The 19,281-nt window shown below is 33.9% G+C and overlaps 2 protein-coding genes across 4 annotated transcripts in view; one reads left to right on the top strand and one right to left on the bottom strand.

The window, feature by feature from the left end:
* The window catches only part of LOC107076879 (protein FAM227B), a 47,946-nt gene that overhangs the window by 12,477 nt on the left and 16,188 nt on the right, over positions 1-19,281 (bottom strand). The window lies entirely within an intron of this gene.
* Positions 5,107-17,749, top strand: fgf7 (fibroblast growth factor 7). Its single transcript, XM_006628640.3, has 4 exons — positions 5,107-5,300; positions 5,901-6,477; positions 17,046-17,152; positions 17,509-17,749. Exons 2-4 carry the CDS (start codon positions 6,192-6,194, stop codon positions 17,719-17,721), a joined length of 606 nt encoding a protein of 201 aa, XP_006628703.1. The 5' UTR covers positions 5,107-5,300; positions 5,901-6,191; the 3' UTR covers positions 17,722-17,749.

Genomic DNA, 19,281 nt, shown 5'->3' with positions numbered 1-19,281 from the left:
TATTGTTGTTCGGTGTTCATATTAAAACAAGATGAAATGTCACAGTGTTTGAGGAAACCAAATATTTTCAGCTCAACTATGTTAGTGAATCTGGAAAAACACACAATGAAATACATGGGTGAAACACAAGCTGGTCACATGGTGTAATAATTCTTGTCTTATAAAGCAATGTTTAATTACCCATACCTAAAATAAATTGAAAAATAAATTATTTAAGATTCAAATCTGAAATCAGAGGCTGAAAAAAAAGCCAAGGCATAATTCTGCCTTGCATGAGAGAAACAGGCACAACAGCAGAAAACGCTTCAGTGCTGACAGACGTTTCACACCTCATTCCTGTTGGTGAACTGTAAGAATCCGTCACCTTTTGTTGCATTAACACATACTTCTGCTGGGATCAAGGAAGAGCAGCTTCAAAGAGCAAACTTCATTAGTCAGGAAAAGCCAGTTTCTCAAACAGCCCTGTGCTGTAAGGTAAAGCAACCAGTGGCTGAAAATGAGGTCCCTTCTTTGAAGACTACTGTTTAAAACAGATCTCATCAATTAAACCCTGTTGCCTCAAATAAGTACAATTTAAATTGCCTGGAAATACTACACTAAAATGACCCTAAGAACAAGATCAATTACAGTAGATTCTCAGTTATATGTAAGTCACTTAGTTTTCTGGAAGATTAAAAAATAAACTGCCATTTGTTATTGAAATAAACATCACAGTGTTTTTTTCACAATTACTTTGAAATGGTTTCTTTTTAATATTGTATACAATTATATTCCATACTAGACAGTTACTTTAGAAACAAACATTGTGTGTATATTTGTCATGTTAGCCTTCATGACCATAAACTGTTTTCTTAAAATTTTAGTCTGTGCACTGAACAGCTAAAATACAACAGACAGGTTGATAGGAAACTTACATTTTCATACCCAGCCCTTACCTTTGTGTACTGACAATGTTGATGATGAAAGGGAAGTTCATATAGACACCATCTTCTTTTCAGGAAAAGACCTTCACACCCATCAAATAACTCTAAAAGCTACATTTTCCTTGGTCTTCTAAATTGTGAATATGTATATATATATATCAATATTTTCTTAAAAACATTTCCAGGCCAAAAAGACAATGCATTTGTATTTGGCATGCAATGTGCTTATACAGTACATAGACAAATGTAGAAAGGCATCTGCTCCCTAAGCAGTTCAATTATTATGGAATTCAGAAGCTCAAGCGCCTTCACCAGCATAGTCCAACTCCAGCTAAACCCAATGTCTAATAATAGTTTGACCTTAAACACAGTCCATTATTTAAATGAAAGCATAGCTGTATAAACTTACATCACAACAGAGTGAGTGTTTATTAAACAGTAAAATGTTACCAACTGCAATGTTTCCTTTTACGAAATCTTTTAAGAGAACAGTGATTTAATTGGACTTTATTGTGTTAAAGTACTTGTTTAGCATATGGAGTGAATTTTGTCAGTGTATAAGCACTCATTTGTAAGCCAGATCAAAATAATAGAGTTGATTGATAAAAACCAAGCAAAGAAATTATATATTAGTAAAGCCCATACAATATTGCAGGTAAAGATTTACGTATTTAAGTTTTATTTCCTATCCTATAATAGAACAAATTATGATTAGAACCGATTATAATAGAACTATTATGAACATCTAGAATCTTTCCTAGGACACTTTGTTTATTCATTGTTATTTAACTTACTAAGCAATTTTAGTTTTAATAGCATGGAATACTAGAAACTATCCTCATAGGAATTCTTGATGATGACTTATAACATTTCTAGTACACTTTCTATTTGCCTTTAAACACTTTTACTATTACTTTTCTTGAAGTGGACAGATGTGATTCCTTTCCATGGCACAAGGATTAAAACCTTTTGGTTTTGCATGATGAAACTTTGGATTAGTTTTATAGAATAAATGCTCTAAGTATTTACCTACCAGCAAATTGATCACCTTACTAAGCTTAACCCAGAATATTTATCATCACTATGACAGACAGCAGTTACACGGAGACAGATCTTAATCATAGTAATGCTTTTAGTAGTAATCTGTTTTAAATTCAATAATTTCTGTTTAAAATGAGCTATTTATTCCTTAATCTTTAAATGACAAAAAATGCTCAATACTTTGTCTAAGTACAAGTACATGAAAATGTACTAAGTATTTACATGTCTTAGTACATGTAAATAGAGTTAAAGTTAGAGAACACTCTAGTTGTGCACAGCACCCTAATGTAAAAACTGTTTTGAAACTATATTGGCTCAGTTTAAACTACTCTACTTAGTGCTGGGCATGTTTGCGTGTCCCATTGCAATAATGTTAGTGTTCTCATATTGTAATAACTGTGTCAGATTTAACAATGGTAGTCCATTAAAATAACAGGTATAGCTTTATTGTCTGAAACCTTTTCAAAATGTGCAAATAATTTCCGGAGTTCCCAAGCTCTTGTCAATAATCAATTTGCCATAAAACAAAAAGACTGGGAGAAATTAAAGAGGTGTACTCACGCAGGGTCTGCATGCCTCCAGGCTCAGGGCTTCCTCTGCTACTGTAAACTTTAATCACTTGTAATTTGGTTCTCTTTACCAAGTGCTCTTTGATCTGCTTGCAACATGCAACAATTTGAAACAATAAACTTAAACAACCTGTGTGACAATTGCCATCTGGCACTAAGTAGGCACACTTTTCCTCTAAACGCTAAGCAGCTTAAAATGGAACATCCTCACAAACTATCAAAAGGCATCACAACCAAATGAGAAATTAAACAACAACATGCTACTTTGTTTATGAAAGAACCGACGGAGGTTGAGTTCCTCTCCTTAAATATGCTCCATCACCCTAGTCTTCACAATCCTAAACATCAGTTTAGAATACTGAGATATTCTAGAAGAAATAATTGAAGTTAGTTTTGAAGACAACTAATCTTTATTTGTTCAAGTTATAGGTTGCTTGAAACAACCACATAAATATTTGATACCAATGAAGCAGAAATTGAAGACATGCTTTTTTGCACCACAAGAATAAAGCATAATAAAACCAACATTTATTTACATTTTTGTACCTTAGAAGTTGCAAGGTATTTTTCAGATCAAAATTTAGGATGTTTCCGACAGGACCCCTGACTCTCCAAACCCACACTGTGTCCCTTGTGAGTGTCTGACACAGCTGTGATCACTTACACGGTCCTTTTAACCTTTTAATTAACCTGCCCAGAGGGGTGAGTCACTTCTACCTCCCTATTATTTAAAAAATGTCCAGTTCATGGACAGTGGTGATCAGTACGTATACATAAAACTACAAGCTACCAGCTTAAAAGTATTTTATGTCAGAGTGCCAGCTACTTCATTAGATTATTTAATCATTATTTCATTTAATTGAATCACAGAAATATTCTCTGTAAGATAAACTACAAGCAAATTGTCATTGAGACAGACATTGATAGGTCCTTATTTTGATAGCTTACGTATATTATTGGTGCCAGTTTCGAAATCTCTTAGAAAACGCATATAAAAGTGTCAAAATACAAGGCTCTTCTGCCATTCCTTTAAGACTCTGTACAAATATTTACTTAATGGGAAAATATCACTAAATAAATTACGCCAGTGGAAGAAAGTTCAGAAGAGCTTTTATATACAAGAGCAATTGAAGTCTGTTGCTTTCTTGGCTTGCATCACAAGAAAAGGCTTGAAATGTGGATTGTTTAAAATAACTTTTAGTGCTTTATGTAGGTAACGTTTACACCTTTCAAAATGATGCATTTTTTAATGTTCTGATTCAACACTTACATCCTGTTACATTTGAAAGATAATACCATGACAAATATATTGACTACATTCTTGTTTTGTACTCGGTAGCTATTTCTCAAAAGTTCATTACTATGACTTCATTAGTAAGAAATATGTTATGTAACTGTCATGCTGTAAAAGCCTATTAAAATGATTCATTAATTGATATTCACTTATTTCCTGATAATCCTGCATCGCAAAACTTAAAAAATACAATGTATTTCAAACATGTGGTGTATCTTACCAAAAGCTGTCTTCAAAATTAAAATACGCTTTGAGGTACTGCTTAATCAACACAGACCTAGGTGATACAAACAGAAACAACCAACAGACCTTAAACCAGCCCTCGTGGATCTTGTTAGAAATAATCTAGTTATGATTTATCTGTCTATCTAAACACATCAGGTGTTGATAACTGCTGACTAATTTAAGAAAAGCAGGCTTGTCTGCAATCCAAAAGGTTCTCAAACTGTTGCCAGCATGCTCTTTGTTCTCCTCCCTAAGGGAATAGATCATTAAGTGCAATGTAAACTTCTGAAGTGTTGAGTGCAAGAAAAGTCCGGGTGTTTAAAACTGTAAATCCTGGGTTTAAGTACAAGCACAACATTCAAAGAACAGTTACCTCTGAGAAATTATGACTTGTAGTAGATAAATCCTCTATACTCTTCTCTGCAGCACTGTGGTATGCTTTGTTGTGAAGATTACTGCACCTGATTGCGTTTTCAATCAGCTTTCAAATTGGAGCAATTGCAAGGTGCGTGCAAACAGCTTGTAATCCACACCAAGCACCTCTTTTCCCAAGCTCAACAGATCTCTCCGGTTCTCGAAGTGCACCACGAATCAACAAATCTAGTAAAACTGCAGTCTTCTGAAACATTTGTTTGGAATGTGTGAATATTGGATATATACTGTAAATGATCCCCTTAACACGAGTTATTTCATTTCCGAGATCATGGTTTCAGCGACTTGTATATTTTTACTTTTGCTTTAAATAACTGCCAACAAATTTCTTTTGAAATGCGCGACCTTACTGTAGAGGTACAAGGTAATTAGAAAATACAACTGAATTAAATGTGTGCTTGAAAGGCATCAAGTTTCTGTCTCAGAAGTGAATGAAATACACTTTGATGCACACCATGGGAGTTTAAGCTATTCTTCAAGTTTATAGCTCCCTCTGATGACCACTGGAAGTCTGACAAAAAGAAACTGAGTTTTTTTTTTTCTATCCTGCATCCAAGTGACAGCTGACTGGCTAAGATCTAATTGCTTTCAAGTGAGGTCAGCAAAAGGCATTTATCTAAGTACACTGAATAACAACAGAGAGAAGATGCTCAGAAAAGCCCCTCTTGGGTCAGCACTTGATACATGGGAACAATTCTGAACCTGAAGGAGCCTCTTCTAAGTTAGGAGCAAGTTTGGATTCAGACTGTTTTTGAATTGCAAAATAAGAGAAAAAAGGATACTTGCGGTATTTGCTGCTGTTGCCTGAAAACAAAAGTAAGTATGCAAGTTAAATTATGACACAATTTTGTGATTTTCTCTGCACAGTTTCCAGCTGTCAGATTAAATTTTGTATTTAAATGGTACCAATGGGAAGAAAGTGGTTGCTTTTCAGACATGCTCTAGTATGCTCTACATGTGTAAAGCTGACAAGGAGGTGGTACTGAAAGTCTCCAGTCTCCAGTCTGTCCAGACAACTAAATGAGAGAAATTGTGGGCAGTTCTCCGGAAAGTGTTTGGTTAGCCGCAAAAGTGTCAATGATTATAAAGGCATGACTGCAACTATGAGGTGAGCAAATAAAGGAAAGCCTAAAGCAAATGTTTAATATTGATTTTTGCACTAAAGTTAGGATAAATGCTTACTAATTTACATCAAATGCTGCTTAGACATCAAATGAACAACTCATTAATTTCAGCTTCTACAGAGGTACAGAAACTACAATGCATGTAACAACAATATGCAACATATCATTTTAATTTTTTTCTTATAGAGAATTGTCTCAGATACTGACTGACCTCTGGGTCAGGGGTTGCAGATGTAATACTGATACAAGACTGACCATAATTCTTTGTAAAAACTGCTCTTTTTTTTTACAGCTCTGATATTGAAAAGACTGTCACCACAAACACCAACGATATGTACTGCAGAATGCATTGCTCTGTGTTGTCTGAATCTGCAATTAAAATATACAAAAGAGGACTATAGAAAACTACCTTCTTGGCGTTCAGTAAGGCAAAAGCATTTCTTGACACAATATTCACCAGTAGAAGTCCTGAAGACCTCCTGTGTGCAGACGAGAGGTCAGGTCCAGGACCTAGCAGCAACAATCTGCATTTTAATTTCTATTTCAGTATGTTGTTCGTGAATACCCAGAACACTGCATTATAATGCGCAAATGGATGCTGAAATGGAACCTGCCAACTTTGCCCTCTGGACTGTACTTACTCTTTATCCTTCTAGTGGGCAGTGTGTGTTTAGCTTGCAATGACAGAACTCCAGAGCAACTGGCTGCAATTATGAACTGCTCCAAACATGAACGGCACACAAGAAATTATGACTATATGGAGGGAGGGGATGTACGAGTCAGACAACTTTTCAGCAGAACACAGTGGTTTCTAACAATTGATGAAGCTGGCAGAATTAATGGAACACAAGATGATACCAACTGCTACAGTAAGTATCTTGTTTTCTTCCATGAAATTAACATGTTTTTTTAAATTAAATTCTGCTTTAAATTAACTTTCCTGCACAATCTGTATCCAATAAATATATAGATAAAGCTGTTGAAAAGTAAGATGCTTAAACATATGATAAATGTAAGATATTTAACTACAACAATCCAGGCTTACCAAGTTTTCCAATAATTTTCATCAATATCTCAACATTAGCTGCACAGATCTCATAGAACAAAATTATGACACTTTTAACTACTAAATAACTTAGCAGTTTTTATTTGGAAATTTTAATTACGTTTTTAGGCATATTCAGTCTTAATTTCCAAAAGACTAAACCGAGAACAGAAAAGTGCAGAAGTGCAGAAAAGATTTAAGATCATTCCCTGGGGCCAGTCCTAGGGTTGCTTTCCAGGTCTTCTTTTACTTGAATTTTACAGCACTTTGACTAAAAATATTTTCTGACCTCATCGGAGAGTCATTATTGTTTTTTTTATTATTTTGTGATTATTTTCAATCCAATAATGACCCCTTTCAACGTTCAGTCGCTGCCCATATATTGTTATCATACTATATTCCCAACAACATCATTAGTTAACAGGTAATCCATTGCAGTTAAAAGAGCACAGACATCCAAAATGACAGAAATAAAAGAAACCAGGTGTCACACTTGGCAAAGTGAATTCCCACACTAAACAAAGACTGAAACAAAGTACTGTATACAAATCGGTCTTGAATTAAAAAGTGCTAGATTTCTATGAGCAAATCTGCACTGATTCATCTCACATAATCTATTTTTTATTGATGACACTTGTTTACTAAGGTACATTAGATATCCAACAGTGAAAGATATTAAGGGTGTTTATGTCGCAGTTTTATGGGAACATACCACATGCACTGTGAATAGAAAATAACTACGACAAGACATGACTGTTTTGTATTAAAAGATTCATGGGTGTCCAAAAGCAATTATCCCAACCTCATTGTAAGCATCTATATGACAATGTTCAACAACAGTTTTGGTGTGGTCAGCCAGTTACGAGTATGTCTTACTGTATATTGCATTAATCTAGACAGATGTTGCTGCTGTCTGGACATACTCCTGAACACCTATTAAGTATACAACACCTGTTCTTTCCAAATAACAACATTAATCTTTCCTATGATTTCAAAACTGAAATTGAAAACTGAAGTTAAACCTTATAAACAATTCAAGGTGTTAAATATTTGAACAGTGTACTTTATTTTATTCTTGTTTTTCTAGCATGCGCACTTCCAAGTTGAAATACTGACAACAGCCATAACAGTGAGATTTAGATTGCAGTTTTAATATACTGTATAAATAATAATACAGTTTTTGTTACTTAGTTTTTCTTTAAATCTGTGAAGAATAATACTGGTATTTTGTACTTTTAAAGAAAATACAACTATAAAAAAGATTCATAACCAGTAAACCACCAAATCAAATAGTGATAAAGCAAAACACTAAACTTGAAAATTAGTTATGACAGCTATATTACATTTTGTCTGATCCTTAGTCACGTCACAGTTTTGTTCTTGTGTTCTTTTACCCTGGGTAGGACCCAGTGGTTAACTTTGCTTGAGCTGCCCACAGAGAACTCAGCAGGAATTGAGCAGTGGTTACAGAAAAGCCATTCTGATGAGATATGCCTAAAAATTCCATGGAAACTTTCTGAACATGTGTCATAATGTGGGCCTTTTTTTTAACCAGGGCAATCAGGACATTTTGGGGACAGCATGACTAAGACATAAATAGTAAAATAGGCAAATTCACTGTAACTTGATCATTTTACAGAAAGGAGAAAAATGTTTCAAGCAGCTGTTTAATTTTGAATTTTATATTAACTTCACCACTAGTTCAAGGTACTGAATAAAGGAAACAATGTCAAACCTTGGTAAGCATGTGCTTCAGCTATTGTGCCATAAAAGGAAAGCAAGGAGGTTAAATGTTCTTCATAATAACTGGGTTCATCTTTGGATCATCCTCTCTGAATAACATGTCTTTTCATGTTTCGATTGTTTTATAAACGTTAAAGGCTTTAAAGAGGATAATTCCATCCTACATGCAGTACTGTAGTCCACAGTGTGAAATAAACTATAGGATGAGAAAGGATATTTAAAAGCAGAAGAACAATTTTTCAGATATTGCTGTTGTAACACTGTCACAATACGTATTGTACTAAAACTGCTTACCTGAAGTGATTAAGGATGGATTCAATTTGTGTGTATGTGGAAACAGTACAATTGTACAAATGAACACACAGCTACAAAACCCACATCAAAAGGCTTAAAGACTGCCACCATCTCCTTATACAGTATCTTGCAAACTGTCTGCTCCCAAACAAAAGGATGGCGTGACAGAATCCATCTCTTCTGGGGATGGAAAAGAGGCTTGCGTAACAATTGGCGCTAAAAAGTGGGGAAATTGATACACACAGATGTGGCTGACAACTGCACGCACAACACATAAGGAGACACGCAAGGCAGCTTTTGATGAAACCAGCATGAAGTATGAATACAACTTTTAAATCCTCCGTTCAGATTTTCCTAGCTATGTTTACTAACAAGGAATGAGTGACCTATTGCCTGCAGTGGAATATTTCAAAATGAAAAAAGAAAACATTACAAAAGGGCAAAATTACAAAACTGGAAATGCAGCCAAAGTTTCCCATTAGCAATTGTAAGAGTAAATAGAAGCATTATAAAGACAGCCAGGAAAACATTTAGAATTGGGCCTTTTTAGATATTTAAAGTGTTTTAAATTTTAAATAAGGCAAGAACTGCAAAAGGCTGAAAAATGACAAATGAATTGATTAACTGAGCAATTAAAAACAAAATATACTGATGAAAGACATGAAGATCCAACCTGAATAGATATTCAGATATTCAACTGCAATGTTTTTGTTGGGTTTTATGATGCTCTTCCTTATTAAAAGGCTATAATACTATGAACTAACTGAGAAGATCAGTGATGTTTTCTTAAATAAAACTTGTTTATATTTACACAAATACATGAACATGTATTAGATTCCTAGACTGGTCTTGGCAGTGTTAAAGATACTTTCAAAAGATTTGTTTATTTAGTGCTGGGTGGTGTCTTGGACTTACAATGACCAGCAAACCAATAGCTTTTTGTTAATGTGAGTAAATATCTGTTCCAAGAACATCCACAACATTTCTACAAACCCAAAAAATGATTTAATTAAATAAATGATACAGTCCAGTTCATAACTTCTCCTAAGGAGTTAATGATCTCTAATAAATAATACAATGCTGTTATGTGTGAAAGATAAATTAAACTTACTCTAAATACAATAAAACAACATCATTCAGAATCCTGAAATATCAAGTTAAGGAAATTCTTAAATCTAACAGGAATGTGTTTTATGACAGCGATATAAACATTTCTTCACGTTCAAGGACTTTTATGAACATTAAAGACTGCCTTTCTACTCAAGGATAAAGAAAGAAGTGTATATTTACAGTGAACACATCAGACTGTTTCTATATGTGATATTTTTAATTATAATGATAAATTTGACAACCAAATTCAAATTGCAGTAATTCTGCTAATGAATTGTTTTTAGATTGTTTAAAAACAGAAGTCAACTTGGTCCTTCATTAATCTACTATTTGGATTACTAACACCTGCAGCATTTACATCATTACAGTCTTAGAGCTGGAAACAACAAGAGACAAGAAAGCAAGCATTTGAAAATACAGCTTAATCAAGGGTAAAAATTTTATGATTTCCAGATAAAATGTCTCGATTCTCAGCAACAAAAGCCATTACTTTTATGATGAAGGCAACCCATTTTCCTTGTATTTCATCCAACAATGTTGTCTGAGCCTTTTAAGTTCAAAGAAAAGTGTACACTTTCTCATACTATGAATGTAGATTATTTGTACAATATTCCTGTCAACATTTTTCTTTAAAAGGTGCAGCAAGCCAAAGTCTGATTACAGAGAAAGCAATTCCTCATTGCACAAACTTAGATTATGCTTTGCATGCAAACTAGCAGTCAGTGAGTGGGCCACTTACATACTGTTTAAAAATTAGCATTTTGTAAACACAGTCTAGGGCACAACTTGTAACAATAGTTATGTTTTGATTTTTATCTGAAAGCAGCTCTGTAACTTTTCATGCATAATTATTTCTCTGCTTCAATGTACTTATTTCCTTCGGTAATAACAAATGCAGCTAATTGCAAAAGTACTACACAAGACCTCAGAAATCTGATAGTGATGATCTGATAATTACATTCATTTTGAATTAGTTTTTGAGAAAATCTCATTAAAGATTTTTTAAACTTTTTGGGAATCTTTAATCGCATTTTATCTCTTTTTAGAAACATGACTTTTATCGATTCTCTTAATATTATTTTAAAAACTATTCTTGCTTGAATGCTGTAACCTTCATTAAACAAAATTTTATTCCAATCAATACACCTCAGCTTATTTCTAAAATTAGACATTTTGATGTAACGCATGTGTTACCCAATCGTTACCCAGTCTACTAAATGCAACTGACAGCCAAGTACTGTACCTACTTTAGGTTCTGTGTTTCATGACAATTTAAACAATTTAATTCAGTCTACTGTATGTTTTTAAATGGAATTGTTTTTTGTTATTTTGTTATTTTTATTGCATACAAATCAAATAAAACTGATGTAGATTTCAGTGGAAAACCCGCATCTTTTAAAAAAGGAAACATCTATGATCTTACAATTCCAAACGTGGAATTATTGCCGTGCTACTAGTCAGTATTCTTTTATTTAACAGAAGCAAAGAAGACAGTATGATCTTATTTTGGTTTTATTTTTCATGGAGGCCCTTGAAAAACAAGTTTCATAATCAATACAAGTCTTGAAAGTTACTCAGAAAGCCATTTTCAGCTGTACAGTAGGTACTGAAGCTGTTTAGCCTGCTATGGGTGTCACATTAGTATTCTGGGCTGACAGGGATCAGCTGTTCCTCAGAGCTCTGTGTCCTAATTGTGAAGCAAATCAAAGCAAGGTGTACTCTGACTTTGCTCAGGGAGGACAGAATTAAGGATCACCCACAAATTAGTTTACTTAGCCAGAGGCAGGAGCAAAATGCAAAGGTAAATTTGTTCAAGCTGGGGGAAAGCCTTATGAAGCTGCCCTAAACAGTAGAGCTAACATTTGCAGTCCATATGTGTTTCCTACCATCTCCTTATACCCGCTAAACAGTTGCAGTTGCTGAAACATGAAACAGTAATAAAGTACACATTCTGTGATGCCTGTGAAATACCTCTGTTTTACCTCTGAGACATCAATCATCACTGCTACTAAGCTGAATGTACTTTCACAGCATGCTATGTTATAAAATAAAACAATATTTTAAAAATGGAGTAATCATCCAGTTTTTCCAACATGCAAGTGATCAATCTAAAGTAGGGGTTTGCTTTCAGGATCATGAATCGGTTAAGTTAAACCACAGGGCAAAACAAGTGATATTAAATTTCACAACTCATTCTATGAGAAGAACATGACAAAATAATATTTGTAATTCAGGGACTGGCAGTCTTAATCAATACCAGTAACAGCTTTTTAAAGAAGCCTGATCATGTTTTTTAGCAGTACTGTATGTAATCCATATTGCAATTATTCTTTTTAATCTAATTAATTTAAAGGCTTTAATGCTAACTGAATGTGTAATATTTCAAAATGGTGTTAGGACAAGACTTTTCATGAGCAGTAAAACCATATTCACCAGTTCACACCAATGACAGCTCGTTGAAGATATGACACATTGCTTTGCCTTAACAGATACATAATTATGTTTCAAAATACTGGGATGATGTTTTTTATTTTAAATTTATTTGCTGGTGAGTGAAGACAGTACAGTAAGAGCCACAACATTAATGACAATGTCTTTGACCGCCTGCTTAAAGACATCTGTCATTACAGTCCATAAAGAGTGGCTATTTAAAAGAAAGCAGTCAGCAGACAAAAAAGGACTCGTGCCAAAAGCTTCAGACAAGAGAAGGAAAAGACGGTTGAACAGACTATTGTAAGAATACAGGCTTGTAAAATTCCACAGTCCTGAATACACTGTAGTGCACAGACTGTACCCACAGTGTTGGAAGACACCGAAGTTATAACCTTTACTAAAGGGACACAGATGATTGATATGTTTCAAGATTCTATATGTTAATTAAATACAAATTAAGCTATTTATAGTGAATTCACTTAAAGCATGCCTCTAAGAGTTACAGTTCACAGACACATTTCATTAGAGTCTCAAAATATTGTCATTTTTAGCACACGCAAGCTACATTCTATAAAACAAGTTCAAAGTTTTGATATATGTAAAAAAGTAAATAGACATCCTTTAGAGCTTATCCAAAAGCATGTGGAGTGGACTCACAAAAACAATCAGAAACAAAACTCATAGACTTCCAGTTACTGAGAAAGTGCAGGATTTTTAAATGGTTTGGTTATTGCATTTTATTCTACATCCCTAGTCTGTGTGAGCTCCTCCACAACCCCTGTGACATAATGGGCACAGTTTGCAGCATGTTGTTACATCACTGCGTGCAACCACTGCAAGCTTGTGAGCAGACTCTCAGCTCAAGTGCGCTCTGCTTCTAACACCAACAAAGAGAAGACAGAAGTGGGTGAGCATCTTCTTTTCACTCATTTACTGCTAATAAATAAATATATATTACTGATAATAATTTGCTTAGTGACAATATACAATACAGAAACTTGACATTAAGTACAAGGAACAGGCAAGCAGTTATACGTGTATAGATCTGTTATGTAAAAACCTTGTTGGTGTATATTCCATATTTAAAGGAATAAGTGTAGATTGCAACTTACATTACCGATTTGAGAATTAAAAACATTATCGCAATATAGTGCAAGAGTTATTGAAGATGCAGCTGAGAGATAAGAGATCATGTCAAGTTTCCAGCATTGTCTAAATGTAATCAGGAACTGTACCTGTATGTCTTGAGCTGGCGTCAAAGGGCAGTTAGGGATTGTGCAATCCTGATGTCGGTGGATAGTTCAGTGGCAAGGGTGGAGAATGAATGGTCACTGGATTAGGTGAGCATAGAGGAGAGGCAGTTTTGTGGAAAAGGAATAGCGGAGAAAGCAAGAGGGGTTAAAGAGGGAGACAAAAGACTGCATGCAGGCAGAACCAGAGCGGCTGAGATAATGATACAGTAGGTGGGAATTGGGTTTTGTAAATAGGATGTATGTACAGTAGCAAGAGGGAACCAGTGAACAACAGCAACTGGAGTAACATAATAGTGAGAAAGAGTAAGGAAGAGAAGAGACAAGGTGAGCCATGAAATTCTGGATGCACTGGAGCATAGGGATGGTGTTGGAAGGATGATGAATGGTACAGTAGTTACAATTCTCAAGGTGGGAGAATCACAGAGCCTAGACTAGAAGCTGTATATAGAGGCTGGTAAAAATGCAGAGCTTTGTTGATAAAAGTGACTTAAATGACAAGGTCAAATAATACATACATATTCCAGTGTGTTAAACATAGTAAAGAATAAACATTTACTGGCATAAATGCTACTTTTTATTCCTTTGTTTTGAAGCTGTTGGCAGCATATCTTAACCTGAACTTTTTAGGTAACATAACTATTAACCATTAAGTCATTTCTTGCACATACTGTACAACATAGTCAAACATCATGCTGGACTTCCTTAATGGATTTCAGATAACATCTGTGCATGTTTGACCTACCAGCCCACTTACACCAAACAAAAACATTTATCAAACCCCTGATCACTAAATTCATGCTGAGATTTTTGTCTCAACAATACACTGCACAAACACAGGTCTCACCAATTTGTCACACATTTGTCACTGATGTAAAAGATGTTTATACCTTTGAATTTTAATAAGCCTTCAAACCTATAAAACACACTACAAACTTTGACAAGAACACTGTCTAGGTACTAGGAGAGGTATATTCTTTTGAACATGCAGATGTTTCTGAATAGAAAGACCTCAACTGTGTTTTATTAGCATTTTAGCCTTTCCTTGGACTTTACAGCTTTTGCTTTTGTGGAAATAATGTATACCATCTGATATTCTACATGTTTAACAAGCCAGTAAATTAGAAAATTATTTGTTTACGTTTTTCATGTAAAACAGCAGTAGTGTGTGTATCATTCATAAAATGTCTGAATTACTTAATCTTATCTTTAAGTTAAATAAAAAGTAAATTCTTAGTACTTTTGGCTAGTAAGAGTGTGTACTAGCTGAAAAACTGAAGCTTTCAATTTTTCACATTTCTTTCAATCAAACAGCCAAAAAGCAAATCCACAGTTCATATTATCATGCCAACAGTAAATGTAATGATGGTCAGTGTCATGCTTTGTGCCACGTTATATTTGCATGTTCTAAATTATATTGATCTTGCTTTTGAAAACAGTAAGATTGCAGTTTAATTTCTTTTAATTTAATAAATGTCACAGATTGTCTGAAAGCAATTTAAGTCGGAAATTCTGTGACTGCTGTATGTATCACACTGAAGAATCATCTGTGACAAATATTATTTTACATATTGCAAATGGAAAACACAAAGAAAATAAAAAAGAAATGCCTTCAGTAAAAGAACAATATTTACATCTATGTACAAATGCATGCTGTATATGCAAACGTCATATTTTTTATTCTTAATCTTCAACAAACCCTTTCCGTTCCCAGCATTACTAACCATGTGCAGAATAATCCAATACTGCATACATGAAGTAAAATGACCTTGTACAGCAAAACAAGAGTGGGATTCCTAATATAAACAATTTGTTTTAAACTAAAAAAACGTTAATGATATTAACCTATTTTTAATTTAAAAGTTCTTGCATTACTCAGTTTTAGAAAATAAAATACATTTGCTGTCTTGGTCAAAAATATCTGTACTTGTTTTTATAGTCTGCATAAAGACAATGTAGCATAATGTCCGAAATATTTATTATAGGTCTTAAACCGGCTTTACAATCACCCAACTCCACCCACAACACATCCCCACACACACTTTTCAGGAAGTACTAAAGGTGTGAAAATTGCACCAAATTGAAAAAAAATCTTTCTGATGTGGGCCCTTCTGGTTCTGTCCTGGAATAATTGGGATTGTACTGCTACGTAAATATTTTAGGTCATTAGAAAGAATCAAGTGGAATTTTCCCCTTTACCATACAACACTGTCTACCAATTCACAACTCAATCTGTTCTTAATTTAACCAGGAAAAAAATGTTCCACATGGGAATGATTCCCAGGTACAACATTATGAGAAAAACACAACTTTTCACTTGCACGTAAGGCTTCATATCATTATTTTCAAAAAGATTAAACTTATTCACAGTAAACAGCGGAATGCTCAATTCCTATGGATCTCTGTTCTTGAAAAAATCAAAAGACTAACTGCAAAATTCCCTTTTGGTGGATAATTGAACCAGAATGTGTTGGGTTTATCAAGTATTTTTAAGACAAATTTCAGTAATTACAAAGACAACACTGCTGTTAGACTAGAATCTGATTAACACTAACAAGTGATTTGCTACATGAATTAAAAACAATTACATTACTTTTATTTTTCGTTATGCCCAACTGAACACAATGTATTGATTAAAACGCAAAAAAAAATCCTCAAATGAAACTATCTTTACTGCAAGGCAAAACTCCAAAAGTACTTCTTTTCATTTATATAAAAGACCACACAAGCACTGCACTGAATCCATACTTAAAAGACAAAACAGAAAGGATGCCTTGCCTGATCTGATAAAGACTTAACTGCTTTGAACCTTGCTTTTACCATAAAAATTAGGAACAAGTTTTCTTCTCAAATCTTCTTTAATATTACATTTTCCAAGGGAGGTAAATATATATATATATTTATTTTATGGAGAACAGCTTGGTTTGATAAAAGTCTGTAGCTAAAAAAAAATGCTTTCAAGGAGCAATTAAACTAATGTTTGTCATTGTTGCTTAATTCTTCAAAGAGTATGGCACATTTGTCTCTGGAGAACAATAGCAATAAAATGACCATTAAGGTAGGTGTTTGAAGAATGAATGTCCAAAACGTTCAGATCTCTTGTTCTGTTTATTATGACTTGCAGCTTCCAAAGTTTCAATGTGCTTGCCTTGCATGAATGTGTCTGCTGTATATTCTCAAAGGATGTTTCAAACCTTATTTGATCTCGTGCATTTCAAAAACCTTACGAACACATTCCTTTGTAGTTTTAAATTTTTAAAATCCAAAAAAATCCTAAAAAGGGCCTTGTTTTCTATATGCTAAAAGTTCAGCTACAGTTCTGCAATCTAGCGTGCAAAGCAAATGGGAAGGGGCAGATATTTTTTTCTTCAGGGAACAATCTTTAATCTGCTACCCATATGTGCAATTGCATGAGTTGTGGTTCCTGTAATGGCCACCCAAACCATTTAACAGCTTAAAATAAAACCAGAAATACCACAAACTGATTAACAGCAAAGACCCCATCCTGTTTTTATAATGAAGATGATTGCTAAGGAAAGGTCTGTCTTGTGATTCATTGCAGGTATTCTAGAAATACGAACAGTCTCAGAGGGCGGCGTGCTGGCCATCAAAGGGGTGAAAAGTCAATATTATATAGCTATGAATAAGCAAGGAAGATTATATGGCAAGGTAAGGAATTTAAAGTGTTAAAACATGCCAACATCTAAGGGGCTCTATTCCTATTGAATACATTTCAATACATTGCCAGCTGTACTTAATTTTTAGCCACCAGGAAATGTATTTCAATATTTACAATCAATATTAAATTTACAATAAAACAAAACAATAAAAAAATCAGGTTCTTATGGTAATGCACTTTTGAAGGGATTTATAAAACAACAATACAACCTTACCAAAGTTTATGTATTATTCATACTGCCTGAATAAGATACATTTTTAACAAATTAATTAAACCATGTTCATACACTTTCAGAAACAGCAGAATTACAAAGTTTGAATTAAATTGTTTTCTTTTTAACTTACAGAAAACCTACAGTGAGGACTGCAACTTCAAGGAAGTCTTCCTAGAAAACTATTTCAATGCTTATTCCTCTGCAAAATGGACTAATAATGGCAAAGAAATGTTCATTTCTTTATCTCACAAAGGTGTCCCATTAAGAGGAAAAAGGACAAAGAAAGAACATGTCACATCTCATTTCATACCCATGAAATGCAAAGAAGAGAAGAGAGTGGATTAAAACTCTCACGATGCTTTATTCAGTTCAACTTTGTGAAGGGTCTTTTTTCAAAGCCAAGCCAAAGCTACTCCTCTATATCGAATTTCAATGTACATACATTATGACTCCTGTCATAGCCTAAGACAAGAGTCTCAGAATCACTTATTATAGGGCTTGGTGCCTTCTGGTTTTAGTTCGAACTTGAGTAATCGATTAAACAATTTACCAATTTTCTTAGTTACACATAAACAAACTATTTCTTAAGGTCTTATACAGCAAAGTACTCAAATACTCTCTTAATGCAATTACCTTTAAATTGCTCTAAAGCCTAGTATTACAATTATAAGTTTATTCTATGCTGAAAAGAGAAGAAAGGAACAACAATGTTTTGGCTGTGGAGCCTTCTTCGGGTGGCTTCGGATTCACAAACCTTTAATTGTTCCTTTACAGCCTACGCATGCTGATGCAGCTACCCACCTGTATTACAATTATACAGTTAATTTAATTAAGCCATCTAGGTAACCAAGAACCGAGAACAAAATCCAGAAGACATTGGGCTCTCCAGGAAGTGGGTTTTAGACCCCCTGGCCTAAGCACTCACACATTATACTAAAACAATAGTGGAAAGTAAACAAAAAATAAAGAAAAAAAGATTAATCCTTGTTAAAATTGATTATATGAAGACTCTCATGTGGCACTAGAACAGATTTCCGATTTGATCTTCATCCTCATAGGCCTACTCTTCAGGTTCACACGTATAAATAAGAAGGTGAGAAGCCTTCATACCAGCCTTTACCATGAGAACCCTGTAATGAACGTATTGGAGGTTTGATGTGATCCTCACAAAATGTAATAGATGAAAATAGTAGCTATAAGTATACAATCAAACGTAGGTTACAATGTAACATGCCACTTCAAAATATTCTTTTAATTTTTTTGTTTTTGTATGAAACACTTGTAAATACAAGATACAGAATAACATAAATACATTTTCTATTTTATTACAATATTTACATTTTTATAAATACTATAGAAGAATGATGTGAAGTTTCTTCAATGTTATGATCTTACTACAGACAAGAGTGTTTGACACTGAAAGTTGTGAGTTTGAATGGCACTGATCAATTTTATTTTTATTCTTATGTGATTGTTTAATTAAAACTAAAAGAGATATTATATCTGACAAAACTCACAAGATGTGAAAATTGTGAAAGTTCAAAATTTAAAATAGACAGGATCAGCCAACCCCTACGAGCTAAAAACTGTAAAGATATTCTAACTTCATCAGTTAGAGGCACTACTCTCTAATTTGATCGAGATCATAAGGGTTTTGTATCCAACAGAATGTGTTCCAGCATAAAAATAAAAAATAATAAAAAACCGCAAAATGCAATAATGACTTTTTACTGGGTTAAAAAGCTGGAATTACTACTGAAAACTAAACAAGCTGGACTTGATTTTTATTATAATTTGTTCCTTTCTTAAAAATTAACTTATAAAACATAACAAAGGACAAATCATCATAATGCCTTCATAAAATTTTGGACTTAATAAAAATCAGATAATGTTTTTACCATACAA

This window comes from Lepisosteus oculatus, chromosome 5 (assembly GCF_040954835.1).
Source record: "Lepisosteus oculatus isolate fLepOcu1 chromosome 5, fLepOcu1.hap2, whole genome shotgun sequence".
NCBI classification, from domain to species: Eukaryota; Metazoa; Chordata; class Actinopteri; order Semionotiformes; family Lepisosteidae; genus Lepisosteus; species Lepisosteus oculatus.
The sequence above is the reverse complement of the archived record's forward strand: the minus strand, read 5'-3'. Positions and strand labels throughout refer to the sequence as shown.